We start from the raw sequence: 19436 nt of genomic DNA, 5'->3' as shown, positions 1-19436 counted from the left end.
GCTCACGTCTCAAACTACATAGCTGTCTAGCTCCAGGCAAGACCACAGAACAAACACAGCTTATATTTCTAAGAGGCCATAAAGGACCCGTGAGATGTTCCATGTGTAAACAGGTTGGCCATGCATACCTAATAACCTGGGTTGTTACAGGATATTTGAACCTATTTCTAGTTGTGGTGTGGATCAGCCCTTAGGACACACATTTAATCCTTCTGGTTGGAATATAGACACACCCTTAGTACTCGCTTTTAATCCCAAACAATGAAGGTAAAGTTAGCTTGTAGAAGGAAGCACCCATGTTTGAAAGTGATGTCTAGCCGGGCATGGTGGCACACGCCTTTAGTCCCAGCACTCGGGAGGCAGGCAGATTTCTGAGTTCGAGGCCAGCCTGGTCTACAAAGTGAGTTCCAGGACAGCCAGGTCTATACAGAGAAACCCTGTCTTGAAAAACCAAAAAAAAAAAAAAAAAAGAAAAAAAAAGTGATGTCTAATTGAGTGGCAGACAAAGTGATGAATCACAGAAAGATTTGACAGAATAGAGGATGACCAACTCTCACAAGAGAGAGGGAAGGGGAGCTACTGAAGGGAGAGGCAGTGCAGGAATACAGGAGAGTTGAGAGAGTAGAGCAGCACAGAGAGGGAAGAGGCAGTTTACTGGGAGACTTTTACAGAGACAGATTAAAGAGAGAACAAGCTAAATACAGGTAAAGACAGAACGAGCAAGAGAATGAGAAGGAACCAGAAGATTAGGAACGATTGCTAGAGTTAGTTTGAGGCAAAGCAATGCAATTCAGAGGCCGAGAGAAAAGCCAGGTTGAGTAAATCAGCTTGGAGAGGAGTTTGAGCCAGACAGCTGAGTTGATCCAGCCAGCCAGAGTTGAGAAAAGGGTAGAAAGGGTGAGCTGGTTCAGCAGTCAGTCTCAGAGGCTGAGGACAGTCTAGGTCCAGATTAGATTTTACAGAGGCCAGGAGCCTCCAGGACTAGGCTTAGTTAGCAGAGACTGTAAGCTTCCCAGACAATTACAACAAAAGAAAAAAAGTTATTTTTACAGCCTTGGTTCCTCCTCAGAATCCATGGTGGAAGGAGAGAACCAACGCCTCTGACCTCAATACCCACACGTACACATCACAGGCACACACAGTAAAAAGAGCTTAGGAATTGGGAGGTATCTCGTCCAAACCCCAGCTGTGGCAATTAACCTTGTGATTTAGGGCAAGTAATCTTTCTCCTCTGAACACCAAAGCCCTCCGTCTGCACAAGTCACTTAAGATATTAGAAGGCCCAGAGCTTGTTCTCAGGAAAATTCCTATTCCTTTAGTACTCTCTCCTCTTCTGGTATTAAAGTATTACAGGTAGGCTGACGTTTATTCACTCATGAATATGAGTGCTGTCTGCATGTATGCATACATGACAGAAGAGGACATCAGATCCTACTATCGATGGTGGTGAGCCACCATGTGGGTGCTGGGAATTGAACTCAGGACCTCATTCAGCCACTGGACTGTCTCTCCAGCCCTCACTCATCTTTCTTAATAAGTCACAAAAGGGGATGTATGAGAAAAGAGAAATGATGTTTACTTTATTTCCTAAAGACTTGCTGCATCCCCTCCCCACCAACAAAGAGAGGAAGTCGTTGGCTCTACAGCAGTCACTGATGGGGTAGGTGGTGCTGAGGATTAAACCTGGAGCCGCAGACCTGGTGGACTAAGCCTCCACTGTGGAGCTATACCACCAGCCTCATTATTTTAACACTGAAAAATAAATTCAGGAAGAAATTAGCAAATATTAAAAATTGTCAAGATAACTTGAACCCATTAAATTGCCAATTGTGCTTTCAAAATTTCTCTAGTATTGACAGTGCCCATATAAAACTTAAACTGGCTTTCAACTTTTTGTCAAATCTAGACTTTTTTTTTCTTTTGGTTTTTCAAGACAGGGTTTCTCTGTGTGGTCCAGGCTGTCCTGGAACTCACCCTGTAGACTTAGTTGGCCTCAAACCCAAAGATCTGCCTGCCTTTGCCTCTCAAGCACTGAGATTAAAGGTGTGTGACACCACTGCCTAACTGCATACATAATTTTCAAAAAAAAAATTGGAAATTGTGGTCTACAGGATTTTATGGCATTTTCTAACCTAAGTCTAAGGGTAAGAACCACCAGCAAAGAGGACCAAAGAGTGTGAGGGTTAAGAAAAAAGAAAAACAGGCAGCAGGATGGCTGAACTGAAGGCATTCGATGCCAGGCTTAAGTCCTGAGTCCAATCCCTAGAAATCCCTGTGGTTCTGATTGCCACAGCCCCTCCTCCTACACAAGTACATGCAATTTAAAAAGGAAGGAAGGGACGGAGGGAGGGAGGGACCAAGGAAGGGTTGAAGAGATAGCTCAGTGGTTAGTAGCACTCTGCTGCTCTTGAGAGGACCTAAATTCATTTCCCAGCATTCACAACTGCCTATAACTCCAAAGGACACAATGGTCTCACCTGGCCTTCAGTAGGTATCTACATACACATAGATACAGGCAGGCAGGCAGGCAGACAAGATGCAACACACACCTTTTTTAAGAAGAAGAAAACAGAAAAACAAAATAAGTAAATGTATTTTGTCGTCTTTTACAGACCATTTTTCCTGAAATAGTGCCCCTGGCACCAGTTCCAGCGTCCCTCCCTTTATGCCCTAAAATAACCCGGTTTTTAAGCAGACCCTGAAGCTGGCTCGCTGGGAAAGCGGTGGTGACTCTGCCACACATCCAGTTTTAGGTGTCTTAGCTGCCAAAGGGCAGACCCTGAGGATCTGCCTTCACTGTGTGCACACTGCCACTGTCACAGGAATGATGCTGGCCCTTTGAAGAGGAAGGGTTTTGCTGCCTCTAGGATGTCCAGCGTGGGGTCCAGTGAGCGGCCGAGCCCCTCCAGCACCATGATGGCAACCACAATGGAGGCGAAGTTGCTCTCCAGCTTTACCTGGAACAGAGAAACAGCAGTTCTTCTCCGACCTCGGACGCAGCTGAGTACCCTGGACAACCACATCGCTGAGCCTCGCTTGTGCTGTCCATGGAATTCTCCCATCTCCCCACCTCCCTCCCAGCAGGCAGAAGGGTATACTAGGGCTACTAGTGGCACCCAGGACAAGGGTGCATCCCTCACCTAAGCACCATCAACAAAAGCCAAGAAGGGAAAGAATGAAAATAATCTGGCTGGACCCTTTCTATGTCTTTAAATATATTTTCTACATCTAAAGATTATTGTACTTTGACTACATAGATTGAGATATCCTCAGACTTTGTTCTGAAGGGATCACAAGCCCACTGGGCCTACATCAGAAGATAAAGAAATAGTCATTATGCAAAAAAAGCTGAGGAAAAGAAGGTTTACCCATTCTACTGCCTGTGCCCTACTCCACCCTTTTCCCAAGACTTCTCTTTAACCACACCTCACCTTATGGGTCATCAGTAGCTTAAAGACACTGGATAGGAGGCTGGAAACATGAAGCTGCAAAACAAAAGGTCCCAGTAGAATCCAGAAGTATTTCTTCCCCTTCCAGAGTCCTGTCCTTTGACACTTACCACTCCACATCACTACGCTCACAAGTATGTGCACACACTACCCAACAAACATCACAAAGGAATTTACCAATAGAGGTCCATCCCACCTCAAGTTTCAAGTCACAAATGCCTGCAGAGGAAACCTCAGAGTCATGTCCACCCCATTCTTCTCCCCATCCCTGGCCACACTCAGAACTCTCTAAGGAAGCAGACTAGGGTGTATTGAGGTAGCAGAAGCAGAGGCTTGCCTAGTGGATGCACATGTCGTGCATTCGTGAGCGCACACGTGGAAGTGCATGTGATTTGTAACCACCTGAATAAGCCAGATCGTCATCAGCAGTATCTACTCTGTGCATAGCAAGTCCTGCTGAAATAGGCCATCAACTCAGCAAAGACAGGCGACTTAGCTGAAAGTGAGTACACCACAGACTCTGAGGGAGACCAAACAAGGGACACAGGCTTATGCACACCTTTGGGGTGCTGCTGCCCTGCATGTTCAGGTGTCTCCACAACAGCTATTCCCTAAGTAAAGCAAGGGCTCTACCAGCGAGAAGCCTGTAATTTCAGTTGGCCCGTGGGGCTTCTTGAAGGAAGATATGGAACAAGAAAAGTTGGGGGTTCTGTTTGTTAGTTGGTTGTTTTTTAGCTACACTAAAAACCCTAACTCCGGCTGGGCAATGGTGGTCAAGCCTTTAATCCCAGCACTTGGTAGGCAGAGGCAGGCGGATGAATCTCTTGAGTTTGAGGCCAGCCTGTCCAACAGATCAAGTTCCAGGTCAGCCAGGACTACTCAGAGAAACCCTGCCTCAGGAAAACAAAACAAACAGACAAACAAAAACATACTTCCTTGCAAATTCCCCACAAAGGCCATCCCCCACCCCTCCCTCACTCCTGCTCAAGAGTGGCTCTGACCAATCACACAGCCTCTCTACCTTTTCCAGTGTGACGATGTTCTTCCTGGCCTGGGTCACCAGTGTAGCCATCTCAGCCTTGAACCTTTCCACATCCTTGCACTCATTGGCCTGGGCATGATGCAGCATGAGCTCAGCCACTCGATGGCCCTGGAGGGTGCAAAGGAAAGTGGCTTTGTAGAGCAGAGCACACATACTGCGTGCTCTTATCTCTCAGTTGCTTCTGCCTCCTTTTTCTACAGCCCAGTTCTCGTGCCCTCTCAGCTGCTACCACCCACTAGACCTTTTAAGATTTCAAGGACTCTGCTAGGACAGCGATGCAGATATCTCCCTCTTGGGCCACATGGGGCACTTCCGTGACCATGATGACCACTGGTCCAGTTGGAGCCACCAGGCCCTACAAGCTAGGCTGGAGGGGCTGAGCTTTCCTGGTCCCTGTGATGCCGACCTTTCTCCAGATCCCTGATCCCCTCCAACCAAAGTACCTACAGTCTCCGGGGACACCGTCTCCACAGCCCTTCCCTGGTGAGCCCCACACAGACTGCATCCCATTGTTTAAGCAGGAGGCACGTTCAAACCGGCTCGGGCTACAGCTTTAGTTGGTTCCTTCAAAAAGCCAATCAGGAATGCCCCTAAATACGGCTTCTTTTTCAAAGAAAACAGATCTCTACCCGGGAGTAGTGGAGCACATCTTTAATTCCAGTGCTCTAAGGCAGAGGCAGATGGATCTCTGTGAGTTAAAAGTAAGATCCTGGGCTGGAGAGATGGCTCAGTGGTTAAGAGCACTGACTGCTCTTCCAGAGGTCCTGAGATCAAATCCCAACAACCACATCATAACTCACACAATCATCTACAATGGAATTCCATGCCCTCTTGTGGAGTGTCTGAAGACAGCTACAGTGTACTCACCTATAATAAATAAATACATCTTAAAAAAAAAAAAGATCCTGTCTCAAAAAAAAAAAAAAAAAAAGGCCCTCTCCCTTTTTTTTCCAGAGTTTTGTCACAGGAAAATTCTGTACCGTGCAGTCAATGTTTTCCCATCCTCCTTGCTATGACACATCATCTGCGCTCCACAGACGCTCTGTCAAACTTTGTTCTCTAATAACATGCAACCTCCAAAGCCTCTCAGAGTGTTTTGGGGAAACAACTCCCCCCCCCCACACACACACCACAGAAACCAACCATCTTGCCCCACATGGAGGACATGTTCTCCTCCACGATGTGGATTCTTCCCACCCTTTACTTTACAACAAAGATCACAGATGAGAGACAGCCATTGTTTGATCAAAAAGCCAGAGTGGCCAGTGAGATGGCTCCGTGGATGGAGGTGCTCGCCACCTAAGCCTGATGGCCTGAGCTCAGCCTCTGAAGTGTGTGAAGTGTGAAGTGTGTGAAGTGTGAGAAGTGTGAAGTGTGTGAAGTGTTAAGTGTGGGGACACAAGACAGGACTGACTCGCAAAGCCTTCCTCTGCCCATCACATGCACACTGGGTCTCATGTGCACCAGTACTCACACTTCACATATGAAATAATAAAAAATTTTCTTTAAAGGTAGACTCCTGTCATGCCAACAAATTTGCGGACAGAGTGAGAGAAGAAACTACAGATGCAAAATACACAAGAAAATGCCTTCCTAAAGGTTCCAACCTTACGCTGCCAAGCCTGAGGACACATTGTCATGATGCCCACACCTGTTCCACTCGAATCTAACCACAGCATTCTGGCAATGGTGGGCTTTCACCAGTGACACAGGATAAGGAGCAATATATTCAGTTCCCAAGAGCCTAAAAGCCCAACCCCAGTGGATCTTACCTGTCCCATCACTACAGCCTGGAAAACTGCCCGGAAATTCCTCAGGTCAGAAGCCTGCAGTTTTGCCACAATGCCAGCATCCAACAACACCAGGCGCAGTGGGCACAGGGCAGGCGCTATGGTAGCCACCAGTGTGTCACAGACATTCACCTGCTGCTGTTGCATCTCCAGGCTTGGGGACACTCCATCAGCACCCTGGACCAGGATGTTTCCAGGGTGTAGATCTCCGTGTACAAAGTTATCCACAAATATCTGGAAGAGACTGTACCATTCAGGTCTGTGTCAACCCTCCCAGCCTAGCATCAATTGGGACACCTGCAGAAGTTCTAGGGGACAGTGGGCAGCCTGTGACAAGGCAAAGAGGTGGGCATTTCACAAAACCCTTGCTACTGAATGCTCTCAAACAAGAATTTGGGCAGGAAATTTTGATTCCAGTTGGCTAGGGCTTTAATTTTATGAGACAGTGTCTCGTGTCACCTAGCTTGGCCCTCAACTTCTGATAGACCCTCCTGTCTCTACCTCTCAAGTGCTAGAATTACAAGGACAGAGATTCAGAGCCCTGCCCCAGTGGTCCTTCCCTAGACCCAGGTAGTAGGTAGCAGAACTAACATCTGGATTCAGAGAATACTAGGTCCACTGGTAGACCCCAGATAGCTCAAATGTGCCTCCAGTGCCTGAAGTGATGATGTGACTTAGACAATACCAGGCAGCCCTCCCAAACCCCCTGACTTCCTTCTCAGAACCAAAGCAGCAATTTCAAACCTCCCTTCTCCTCTTCATCCCATCCCATTGATAGACAACCTCAACTCTTGACTCACCATGCAAGAAAGCTCTGAATGCCTCTCCACTCACTCTCCCCACCTTTCTCAGCAGGCTTCTCAGTTCATCGTTGGGTGCCAAGTGCTATCCTATGTGAGTGTCTGGGAACATCCATAGCCTTTTTTTACACACCTGGTCCAAGACACATCCCAGACTCAGCTCTGACCACTAAGTATGTCTCCAAATATAGCAGGTATTTCCTGGTGGCTCAAGGTGCAGCAGCTACCCTGCTGCAGCCTATGGAAGACAGAAATCCTTGTGAGGAGACTAGATGCCTGCTGCTCATCACCCCTCGTCCTGACGTACAGGAATGAGAAAAGCTCACCGAGGGCTTCTAAGATGAGGAGGCCCAAATATATTACAGAGTCAACATCAGCCCAGCGTGTCAGTGCGCTCATGCCACTGGCCTGTAATCATAGCATTGGAGAGGTAGACAAACTAGAATTAGGAGTTCCAAAGTCACTCTCTGCTACAGAGCAACTTCAAGCCCAGGCTTGGCCACATGAGACCCTATCTCATAAAAGAAAAAAAAAAAAAAAAATAGCCGGGCGTGGTGGCGCACGCCTTTAATCCCAGCACTTGGGAGGCAGAGGCAGGCGGATTTCTAAGTTCGAGGCCAGCCTGGTCTACAGAGTGAGTTCCAGGACAGCCAGGGCTATACAGAGAAACCCTGTCTCAAAAAACCAAAAAAAAAAAAAAAGAAAAAAGAGTCACCATTTGCCTTTGGACTCCCCCACAAAAGTACTTTAACCCACCTCCTGCCTCACATCACTCCTCCAACCCAAGTCCACCCTGAGGTCACCATTGTCATGACTAATTTATCTCTCTGCCTCATACTCCCCCACTGTATGCACCTGGATTAAAGAGTGACATTTTAAAATTCATTAAGGGGCCAGTAAGCTGGCTCCATAAGTAAAGGTACTTGCCACCAAGCCTGATCCCCATGGGATCTACATGATGGACAGAGAGGACTGGCTCCTACAAGTCGTTCTTGGCTCCCATATGCATGCCGCGTGACGTGTGCAGGCTCACAAATGTGCAAGCACACAAAAATTACTGGTTTTATTTTTTTAATAAAAGTTTGGAGCTGGAACGATGTCTCCGTGGTGAAGAGCACAGGCTACTCTTCCAGAGGACCTGAGTTAGATCCCCAGCACCGGCTCGGGAGCCACAGCCATCAGTAACTCCAGTTCCAGATTACCTAATGCCCTTCTCTGGCTTTCTGGGTACCAGATAAAGTTTTAAAATTTAAAACATTTTAATAAATTGAAAAGCGTGCAAATATAAAAATACACTTAAGATGGTGTACTTGCCTGGCATGATGGCCTATGGTCCCAGTACTTAAACAGTTGAGGCAGGAGGATTAATGTGAGTTTGAGGTTACCCTGGGCTCTGTAATAAGTTTCAAGTCAATCAATCTAAGCTATACAGAATGAAGCTGTCTCAATTTAATCTCAGTTTGAATACACACATACATTTTAGCAAATATTGTAATAATGAAATCCTTTTATGGGAAGAGAACTCAAATGAGCCCCTTGCCCACAGATTAAAGTCCTGAGTCCTGGAACACTCTGCACAATACACCTTCACATCTCCCACTGCATCACACCCTTGGCACAGGCTGTTGTCTCTAGATAAGTCCCACCATGTGTCTCACAATGGGTCCAAACAAGGCCCCTCCCAGCTAATCTTCTGGCGCTGGCCCTTCATGCCATGTGCTTCTTCCCCAGTAGCTTACCCAGGGAACCCTGGCGTCAGGTCTGTCTAACTCTTAATTCAGCACTTAGCATACAGCAGGCACTCCATAGCGCTGGAAAAATGACTAAAACAGTATCTAACATGCAGCACCGTGGTCTAAACAGTGTGCTTGCCGCTCTTCCCCAGCACACAGAATGCACATCACAGAGCAAGGACTCAGCACAAGCTGGATCACAGAAGCATCTGGGGAGGGGCTCCACTCAGCTGATGTTCTCAGCCTGCAGCTCTCTGCTTGGCTGGCCCATGCAGCTGGTGCCCAGCAGAAACCTTTGCCCTTTCCCTTAAACACTCCACCTGTGTACCGAGCCTCAGGAACCAGATAGAGCTAGATACTTTCCCTTATGCAATCTGGCCATGTACCGAGCTGTGGCACCCAGGCAGACCCCCTGCTCACCATCTTCAAAAGCATGTTGATCCCCAGCTGTGCAATCTTCCTCTTCAGATCGGTGGGAATTCCTGCCTGCTGGTAGCTGGACACTGGAACACTCTCCTTAAAAACAGCAGAGAGAGATCTTTATCCAGATGGCTGCCCCACCTCCTCCCCTGGCCAGGTCATATAGCTGTGCTGTCTTCCAATTGTTACTCACACATTGGTTTTAATCTATTTATATTTCCTTCATATACTTCTCAAAAGAAATACCCAAGAGTTGGCAGCCACCAATTCTGCTACTAAGAGGAAAGAGATGTGTGAGGTCCTGGGAAAAGACAGGAGCAGGTGCTGACAGTCAGTCAGGAGCTGGGCCTGGTGATGCAAGCCTGCAGCCCCAACCCCTGGGAGGCAGAGGCGGGGGCGGGAGTTGGGGTGGGGGCAGAGGCAGAGGCAGAGGCAGAGGCAGAGGCAGAGGCAGAGGCAGAGGCAGAGGCAGAGGCAGAGGCAGAGGCAGAGGCAGAGGCAGAGGCAGAGGCAGAGGCAGAGGCAGAGGCAGAGGCAGAGGCAGAGGCAGAGGCAGAGGCAGAGGCAGAGGCAGGAAGAACAGGAGTTTAAGGTCATTGTTGGCTACATAGAAAATGTGAGGACAACCTGGGATATATGAGGTCGTCTCAAAACTAAATAAAACAAGAAAATAATAATCCAGCAGACCATGAGCTGGGGCTAAAGCGGGGAAAGGGAGAGGGCAGTGAGAAGACCAGGCCGACAGCAAATCAACAGTTGGCTCAGTTGTCAAGACAACCCATGAGATGGAGCGTAACAGAACAGCCCAGAGAGTCTAAGAACAGGCCCAGAGTTACACAGCTAGGAAACACAACCCTGGACATCACATTACCATTTACTAACAAGACAGTCTAGAGGACAGCTAAGGTAAATACACTTTCTCTAGGTCAAATGTGTTTTCACTGTGTCACTTACTCCTAGGACAGCACCATGAGGTCACCAGCTAATCAGACAGCAGAGTAGATTTTCAATTGAGGCTTCAGTCTGAGGCTACCTGCAGCTCTTGAGAACGGCTCACTCCCTCCCTCTCCTGCTTCTCCCAGGCTCTGGGTGTACAGTAGATTGGGTTTTTTTTGTTTTTGTTTTTGTTTTTTTTTTTTGCAGTGTTGATAATAGACTTAGGGCCTTGCACCTGCAGGACAAACCCTCTACCACTCCCAACCTCCTCCCAGTTCTACCCACAAGAACCACATCTTCTCTCCAGCCTGAAGCCTCTGTGGGAATGGCCAGTTATGAGAAACCCGCAGAAGCAGGTTCTTACTTCATACGTTTCCACCAGAATATCCCTAGTGATGAGGGGGCGCAGTGGGGTGGGAAATTTCACAGATGCCATGTCCTGGAAGTTGTGCTGAAAGTGCTCTAGATTCTGAGCTTCATAGCGCAGGTCTGTCTGCAGAGATGGTGAGGAAAGATGAGAGTTAGTATAAACACAAGGAGGACGTCTGAGACGCCAGGAGGACCAGGTCGGCTTCCTTCTGCACCAGCTTCCCTGGCCCCTACAGAATACCAGGAACCTCAGAGAAGACACACCAGCCAGCTCAAAGCTACCACAAAAGGCGCTAACGTCCACTGTGCACACGAACTCCTCTAAGCCAGACAGCAGATCCTCTGCTAGGATTTGGGTCCCCTTCACACCAGCCAAAGGCTGCCCTGCCCCATTTCCCAAGATCTGACCTCACTGCCCTCTTTAGTGGCCCAGTGCCCAGCTAGTCTATCCCTGTCCCCCTCTCCTTCCACTATGATCAATGTGCTAGAGCCACTTCCACGTGGGAGGGCCTTGGCCTCCACCTACGGGAGCAACTGCTACAGCTCAATGTTCAACCCCATTTATATCTTACTAAACTTTCCAACTTTTTCTCCTGATCTGTTTGACTATATCCATGCCATGTGAATGATGATATCCACATCCTTTAAAGATTTTTAAAATTTATTTTATGTGTATAAGTGTTTTGCGTGCATATATGTATGTGTACCACATGTATGCCTGCTGCCCATGGAAGTCAAAAGAGGCCTTGGAACTGGAGAATGTTGTGAGCCACCGTGTACTTGTGGGTGGTTAGCTGTCTGCAAGAGTGCACTGAGCCATCTCTCCAGCCCTGGAATGGACACTCTTTAGAATGACATTCAGGTGGGTGTCCTGCTCCTCTCTAGATCCTCCTCCTTTGATGACACCCACCTTGCTCTACCATCCCACACTCCAGCCTCACTCAAGTCAGAGTGCTGGACACCCGAACAGCCTGACCTGACCCACCTCGGCCCTGAGGGTTTGTAATAACTATCACATGACTATACAAATGAACAGAGACAGAACTCAGACACACACACACACCTAGCCTGCCATGTGCTGGGGCTGTTGGAGGTCAGAGCTAGCAGGAAAGACTGGTTTAAGGCAAATAGGTAAAATATAGAGATGAGAGTTTCAGTGGGTGGGACCCTGATGTCTTTCAGGCTTTCAATGGGAGCTGAAGCTCAGATGAGAGGTAAAGCCAAGAGTCAAAATCAAGAGATAATGGCTAGACTTGAAGCTACTTTCTCTGTAATCTTTTATTAAACTTGCTACACTCCAGGACAGAAACCCTGGTCTGAATACCATACCACCACCCCCCACATGTCTCCCATTCCCCCACAAACCCCTATGTTCAAATCCTAGCTTCCAAGGATATGGTATAACCAATTAGGACTTTGCACAGAAAGATTAGGTCTTGAGTTGAGCTCTGTAGTGTCCTTATATAAGAGGCCTGAGACGCTAGCCTCTTCATGTGAAAACATGAAGACATCAATGAACCAGCCCGGGGCTTAGTCTTCAGAACTGTAGGCAAAAATTCCCTGTTGTGCTACTTATTCCAACAGCCCAAATATTTCCTTTATTGTATTGTCCAGATACTTTACTGTTCATTTCTGGTTTTTGAATCAGGACCACCTGGAACTCAGTTGTATGAGGCTGGCTTTGAACTCACTCACAGACATCTGCCTGCCTCTGCCACCTGAGTGCTGAGATCACAGGCCTGAGCCATACCAGGTACCCAAATACTTTCTAAACTTTAAAATAAGTGCCTAGGAGCTGAAAAGGATTAAAGCTAAAAAGCTTCAATCAGAGGCTATAAATGAAGTCTTAGTATATAGCTTTTGAAACCCTACCCATACCTAAGCCACCCAACAGGGAGCCAGATCCTCATTTGAAGGCCCAGATAACTCCAACTTAGTTTACCACATCTAGCTACTTATACAAATGTCCCGCAAAGGTCTCCAACAGGAAAGAGGTCCTCATCTACTCAATTAGCTATGAAAACATAGATGAGTCTTCTAGTCTTGGAGGTCATGCCCTGAAGATGGCAGAGTTAATATGATTATTTAGTTTTATTTTGCCTGGAGGCACAAAGGGACACTGTGTTTCCCAAGGACTCTGGGAGATCTGCTTGTAGACTGGAAGCAAGAGATGTTTCTCACTTCCTGGTCTACTCATAAAATCTCTTACATCTTCCATGTCATCTCCACTCCAAACTGACTATGTTGGAGATGGTAAGAGGGGATGGATTAGAGCAGTTTTATTCTGTATCAGACCTGTATTCTATATTGCAAAAAGGAATCTATAGGTTCCTGTTATTAATAGCTTAACAGGTGCACAATATTGAGAGATGCTGTGCTCTCTCTACCTTTGCAGTTGCTGTGGAAAAGTATAAAGTTGATAACTGGACACTAGAAGACTTGGTGTTTCTAGAACTGCCCAAGCCCAGATATCCAGAGAATGAGGAAAGAGTGTGCAAGGCCATAGAGGCACAAGCCTCAAAACTACAGCCAACAGGCTGACCAGAGGGGCAAGCCTGAGCTCCAGGTAAATGACTGTCTCCCCACTCCACCCCACCCCACTGAGCCTGCTAACTGAAAAAAAAAAAAAAGATAAGGCAGGTCTTTATATATTTTTTAAAAGAATGTTAAATATATTATCTTTTCAAACCACAGGCTCTCTAAATAAAGCACAGTTTAAAGATTCAATTCTAGGCCAGTAAAATGGCTCACTGGGTAAAAACACTTGGAGCCAATGGGAGCCCCAGCCTCAAGGGCCCACACTGTGGAAGGGGAGCACTGACTCCTCAAAGGTGTCCTCTGACTTATATACACATGCCACGGCATGGCCATGCCTACCCATCACCACATACCCACACAAAAATAAAATGTACAACAAAAACGTTACGGTTCAATTTTCGTATCTGTTCATTGGCCTTTGTGGTGACAGGCTGCACAGGCTCTGTTTTCCCAGTTGCAATGGCAGTGCCAATCTTGCAACGAAAATGGGTCCTAATACCACTTCAAAGCAGAGCTCCCCTCTTCCCTCAGGTTACCTGAATATAAGCAAGAAATAGCCTAGCTGCATGACGCTGGTGGACTTGGACTATTTCTTGTTGCATCCGCTAGCATTACCCACCCTGACTAATGACATCCTGGGAAATGACCTACTCACTCATCAGTCACCTGGTTCATAACCAACAGCTAACTATGGCAAGAACTATATTAGGTGCTATTTACAGCTGAGAGAAGGAGTCACCTGTTGGACCATGAGCTTCTCGAATTCCTCCACGATCTCAGGCAAGCTAAGCCATTTGACTCCAGGTAAAAGCCCCAGGGCTTTGCTGCCAATCTTCATCAGCAGTAAATCCATGGACACCTGAGAGAGCAAGCCTGGGTGTAATACCTGCCAGAAAGAACCAGGAGACAAGACAGTGGGTCAGAGGGAAACATTTTACCTAGCCAGCACATGCTCCCACCTTCAAAACAGCCAGAGTGCTTCTTGTCAAAACGAAGGGAAGTAGCCCAATACCCATGATGCTCTTGGGTTGTGGTGGTCCCTCCTCCCCAGAAGTAGCAAAACCCAAGGTTTTTTTTTTTTTTTTTTTCCCCTCCCTCCTTCACACTATTCACACCACTGTTCTCTGAAGTCAAGAAATGAAGTCAGAGCCTATTGTGGAGGAATACACCTTGAATCCCAGCACTCAGGAGGCAGAGGCAGGCAGATCTCTGTAGCTTTGAGGCCAGCCTGGTCTACAGAGTAAGCTCTGGAACAGCCAAGGGGCTACATAGTATAAATCTACCTCAAAAAAAAAAAAAAAAAAAAAAAAAAAGGAGGAGGAGGGGGAAAGGAAAGAAAAAGAAAAAACAAACAAACTTGAGCCAGGAGGTTGTGGCAATCCCTGCTACTTGGGAGGACAATTAAAATAGCAGGGTCTTGTCTACAATTAAAGGCAAAATGAGGCCTCACAATAAACCTCAGTGGCTGAGGGTTTGCCTAGCATGTGTGAACTAAGTTTGACTGCCCCTTAGGTTCAATCCTCACTACAATAAATAAATAAATAAATAAATAAATAAATAAAAGAAATAGCTTGAATTTAACAGGTATTGGTTGAGCTACAATAGCAATAGCAGCCCTAATCCAAACTCAAAATGCTTCAATATCTGACCCGGTAAAGGACTGACAAGTGAAAAATTCCAAACCTGACCTCAGGTGATGCAAGGTCATTACACAGGTGCACTAAAAGTACTTCATGAAATGACCTATAGTCTACATGTCTAAGTTGTGGAGTGTGTGTGTGAGACATAAATGAATTTCACGTTTCGTGTTTAGACTTGGGTCCTATCCCAGGCTATCTCATCCAAGATATACAAATGCTCTACAATCCAGAACCGTATGAAATCCAAAACGCTCCCATTCCCAAGCATTTTTGGAGAAGGAATACTCAGTCTTAGAACAGAAAGCAATGTGCCCCTCACGAGGGTCTCTTTCGGATCTGGGGCAGACAGCTCAGTGGGTAGGTACTTGATTAAAGTGCTAGGCAAGGTCTGAGAGCACTTACTTTCACTGCCACTGGGATGAGGTGATCTGACTTAGGCAGATGCCAGGGAGCCTGAGACACACCCACTTCTGACCCACCAAGGTCAGCTTTAGGAAGAAGCAGTTTTTCTAGAAATGCTTCGTCGGCAAGGTTTTCTGAAGGCTTCCGGTCTTTCATAAAGGGCTCTCTCTGCATCACCACGGCCCTGGTTCCTGGGGCAGAGAGCTCCCCAAGTCTCCAGATCCTGTCTTCCTCCAACAAGGAAATACTAGCGAACGCTTTGTACACTTGGGCCACACAACCTGAACCTACAGGTTCCCGGGTCTCGAAAAAGAGGAGGCTGCCCCAATCCTCCCCAAATGCCTGCTGGAGTAAGTATTCCGTCCTTGCCCAAGGGTGGGGGGTCACCTGGACATGCAGCTTGGAGAACTGGGTACAGAAAGCCTCTGAAAAGAGGTCGCGCCGGGTGCTGGCCCATTGGCCCAATTTGATATATGTTGGGCCTGAGGTCTCTGTAGCTTTGAAAAGCAGATGGAGCCAGAGGGTGGAGAGGCCAGGGGCCAAGTAGGTGAGAGGGTACAAGAAGAGGAGGGGGAAGAATTTCGCCAAGAGCACACCAGCGCGGAGCCCTAGGCGGAGACACAGTAAGACGCGGGCCAGAGGCCCTTCTTGGGCCACCTTCTCCACTAGTCCATTTTCCGCCAGGTCACTCCAGTGAGTCTTTCTCTGGCACAAGCTGCCAGGCGCCCCCTCTCCAACACTGCCATGGGCTGAGATTAATTTGGGCAAAGTACCTAGCAGAAACCAACATAGTCTGGCATTGCGAGAGCATCCCAGGGGTCTGGAATGCCCAAGTTCCTTTCTGAACTCAAAGCATCTTAAGTGTGACAAGCAGACCCTGACAGACAAACGCCAGGGGGTCACCATCCTCTCTAGACCCCTTGGCCTAGACTGCTTGTTCTCTACCTAAAGGGAAGCCATTGTGGAGACGCTCCGTGCCGAAGCGGGGATGAGTCGGACCGCGCCCCCTAGCGCAGCCCAGGAGGGGAGGGATAACGGGGACCTGAGCCGGGGACCACGGGTGACAAGCTGTCCAGCGCCAGAGCTCAGAGTGCAGGGAGTCGCCGAGCGCCAGGGACGGAGATGCGGACCCGCGGCCTAGAGAGAACGACGAAGCCTCAGAGGGCCGCGGGAAGACCTGAGAGGCGCGCTCCGGCGGGCTCACGGGCCAGGCTCCCGGGGGGCGGCGGAGATGCCGAGCCGATGGCTCGGGACCTGCACAGAGCGGGCAGTGACAACCAGGCAGAGAGAGAGAGCACTAAGCGTCCGGGCCAGCGCTGCTCCCAGCTTCCGGTACCTGGTTCCGCCCTCTCTGCCCACGACATGCTCCTTAAAGGGGCCACGGCGCGAACTAGGGCAAAAGCGCCTGGGCACATCGAGTTCCTGTGATGATTTAGAGAAAAAACGCAGACGCGAGCTCTGTAGCCCTCTTTTCCGCGTCTGCCTTTCCTCTTCACAGCCTCGTAGCTTAAATCCTAGAAATATTAAACTACACTGAATATTACAAGTGGGTCCAAAGGAAGGACAGATTTTTCAGCTGCTGAGTTCTTGAGTCTCAGGCTACGCTGACTTAGCGGCGGTGTTTAGACCTTAGGGAATGGCTTATACACTTAACTAAGACTTATTGAGCCAAATCAGGTCTTTCTTGAATTTAATTTAATATTTGTTGAGTCACAAGAATATATACTAAACTAGATAGGTAACGATATTATTTTATGTCAAGCCCAACGAAATAAATGAGTTCGATCCGTGGAACCTACATGAAGGAAGGATGTCACCAATTCCTTTTAAGTCGTGTCCCCCACATACAAAATAAATGTCATAGAAATAAAAATGTAGCAAGGGCCACAGAAGCAGTGAGGAGCTGGTTGAATCATAGGCTGGGCTACTTTGGAGAAGAAAAAAAGGGTGTTGGGAGAGGAGCCAAATAAAAGTTCCAAAGTAGGAAAGACTTTTGATGTTCTGAGGGGTGTGTGTGTGTGTGTGTGTGTGTGTGTGTGTGTGTAGGTGATAGAGCATGGGAACTGAGCCTACATAGCCAGGGAAAGGGCTTGCAATTTCTTCTCAGCGCTCTGGAACTTAAAAAGCTGCCTGCCCTGGGGCACCACAGTCCCTACTACCTATCAACAGCTTTTGTCCCTGTGTGGAAAGAAATTTGCACAAAAGTCTGACCAAGGGTAGATTTAAAGACATCCCAGGTGAAAAGGATTATAGAAAAAGAGAAACAAGGACAAGGCCAGGGTTCCTATCACTGGACATGTCATTCAACCTCAAGACACACACCCCCTGGCCATCCAGAAGGCTCAGAAGATATAGTAATTTCTCCAAAGGTAAGATCAGGGCCACTAACAGTCAGGAATAGTGGAGTGGCCAATGGCTCTTCCTGTATGGTCAATAACAGTCCAGTTCCTAACTCTAAAAGATGGGGTACACCCTTTGGGTTTCCCAAGGCAGACATGATGCCTTACACTGCTTTGAAATGTGGTCAGGTGTCAGGCACGGTGCCCTCACTTTCAATTCCAGTAGGAAAGAAGGAAGGAAGGAAAGAAGGAAGGAAGGAAGGAAGGAAGGAAGGAAGGAAGGAAGGAAGGAAGGAAGGGGGAGGTAAGGAAGGAGGGAAGGAGGGAAGGGAAGGAAGGGGTGGGCAAAATCTGTGAGTTGGAGGTCAGTCTGCTTTGTATAGCAAGCTCCAGGCCAACAGGGACTACATAGTGAGACCCTGTTTCAAAAAAGCAAAATAGGGCTTGGAGAGCGATGGCTCAGTGGTTAAGAGCACTAGTTGTTCTTGCAAAGGCTCTGGGTTCCATTCTTAGCACCCGCATGGGGTTTACAGCCATTCCTAATGAACAAGTTCCAGGGGGGTCTGTGCTCAGACCCATATACATGTATAACACTCACACATAATATAAAATAAATAAATCTACCTAATAAGAATTTTTAGAAAAGAAAAAGAAATGTGGGCAGGCACTAATTACAAAGTATCCCCTTTCTCCTGACTCACTTGCCTGTTCTGCCCCAAAGTTGTTCACAGAAGACTTGAATTGTTCTGAGTCCATCATTTTAAGCCATGGCAGTGTACTGGCTAGTTTTGTGTCAACTTGACACAGCTGGAGTTATCACAGAGAAAGGAGCTTCAGTTGAGGAAATGCCTCCATGAGATCAAACTGTAAGGCATTTTCTCAATTAGTGATCAAGGGGGAAAGGCCCCTTGTGGGTGGGACCATCTCTGGGCTGGTAGTCTTGGGTTTTATAAGAGAGCAGGCTGAGCAAGCCAGGGGAGGCAAGCCAATAAAGAACATCCCTCCATGGCCTCTGCATCTGCTCCTGCTTTCTGACCTGCTTGAGTTCCAGTCCTGACTTCCTTGGTGATGAACAGCAGTATGGAAGTGTAAGCCGAATAAACCCTTTCCTCCCCAACTTGCTTCTTGGTCATGATGTTTGTGCAGGAATAGAAACCCTGACTAAGACAGGCAGCTTCTAGGTTGTGACCCCCAGACAACTTTTTCTGGATCTTTATTTCTCCAAAAGGAACACAGGAGGGTTGTCCAACTAAAACTAGACAAGATCCCCCAAAGCAGTATTTTTCAACCTTCCTAATACTGCCTAGCACTGGGCTTCCTAGTGCACAGGACCCCAGCACTCAGGAGGTAGAGGCAGGTAGAGTTCAAAGCCAGACTGGCCTACATTGGGAGCTGCAGGTCAGTCAGGGATACAAGGTAAGACCCTCTCTCAAAAAAGGACTGGGAATTCCTGGAGAGACAGCTCAGCAGTTAAGAGGACCCACGACTCATTCCTAGCACCCAAATGGCTGCTAACAACTGGAACTCCAGCTCCACAGGCTCCAATTACCCTTTTCTGATTTCAGTGCATGTCTGATGCACAGACATACATGCAGGCAACACACCCATACACAGAAGGTAAATAATAGTTTAAAAAAGAAGACGCTCATTAGGGAGAGCTGACTCTACCCCTCGCCTGGGCAGGAGCTGGACAGGAGGGTGGGAGGGCAGGAGGGCAGAGGGGCAAGGGGGGAGGAGGGCAGGAGAACTGGCCCAGCCTTTGCCAGCCATGGCACTACCCTTGGCATGGTACGGTGCTTTGAGTATGCCTAGTCCAGGGAGTGGCACTATTAGAAGGTGTGTCCCTATTGGAGTAGGTGTGGGCTTGGACTTTAAAATCCTCATCCTAGCTGCCTGGAAGCCAGTCTTCTCCTAGCAGCCTTCAGATGAAGATGTAGAACTCTCACACTGCCATGCTCCCGCCTTGACGATACTGGAC

General features: G+C 47.8%; 1 protein-coding gene across 2 annotated transcripts; it reads right to left on the bottom strand.

Annotated features, from left to right (window-relative positions):
- Positions 1-1556: 1556 nt before the first annotated feature.
- Adck2 (aarF domain containing kinase 2) lies at positions 1557-16482 on the bottom strand. 2 transcript variants are annotated; one of them, NM_178873.3, is made up of 8 exons: positions 15120-16450; positions 13817-13963; positions 10535-10663; positions 9235-9330; positions 6264-6515; positions 4471-4599; positions 3432-3485; positions 1557-2957 (listed from the first exon to the last, which is right to left on the bottom strand). In NM_178873.3, exons 1-8 carry the CDS (start codon positions 16023-16025, stop codon positions 2817-2819), a joined length of 1854 nt encoding a protein of 617 aa, NP_849204.1. In that variant the 5' UTR covers positions 16026-16450; the 3' UTR covers positions 1557-2816. The 2 variants fall into 2 exon arrangements, with proteins under 2 accessions (NP_849204.1, XP_006506488.1); XM_006506425.3 differs by lacking the exons at positions 1557-2957; positions 3432-3485; positions 4471-4599 and having other exon boundaries at positions 6437-6525; positions 15120-16482.
- Positions 16483-19436: the final 2954 nt, after the last annotated feature.

This window comes from Mus musculus, chromosome 6 (genome assembly GCF_000001635.26).
Source record: "Mus musculus strain C57BL/6J chromosome 6, GRCm38.p6 C57BL/6J".
Classification (NCBI taxonomy): Eukaryota; Metazoa; Chordata; class Mammalia; order Rodentia; family Muridae; genus Mus; species Mus musculus.
The sequence above is the reverse complement of the archived record's forward strand: the minus strand, read 5'-3'. Positions and strand labels throughout refer to the sequence as shown.

Coding starts and splice junctions, on each gene's coding strand:
- Adck2 (NM_178873.3), bottom strand. CDS start 16,025: ATGGTGACCCCCTGGCGTTTGTCTGTCAGGGTCTGCTTGTCACACTTA. Junction 13,964..15,119: donor TCATCCCAGTGGCAGTGAAA/GTAAGTGCTCTC, acceptor TCTTTCTGGCAG/GTATTACACCCAGGCTTGCT. Junction 9,331..10,534: donor TTCTGGTGGAAACGTATGAA/GTAAGAACCTGC, acceptor GCTGTTTTTAAG/GAGAGTGTTCCAGTGTCCAG.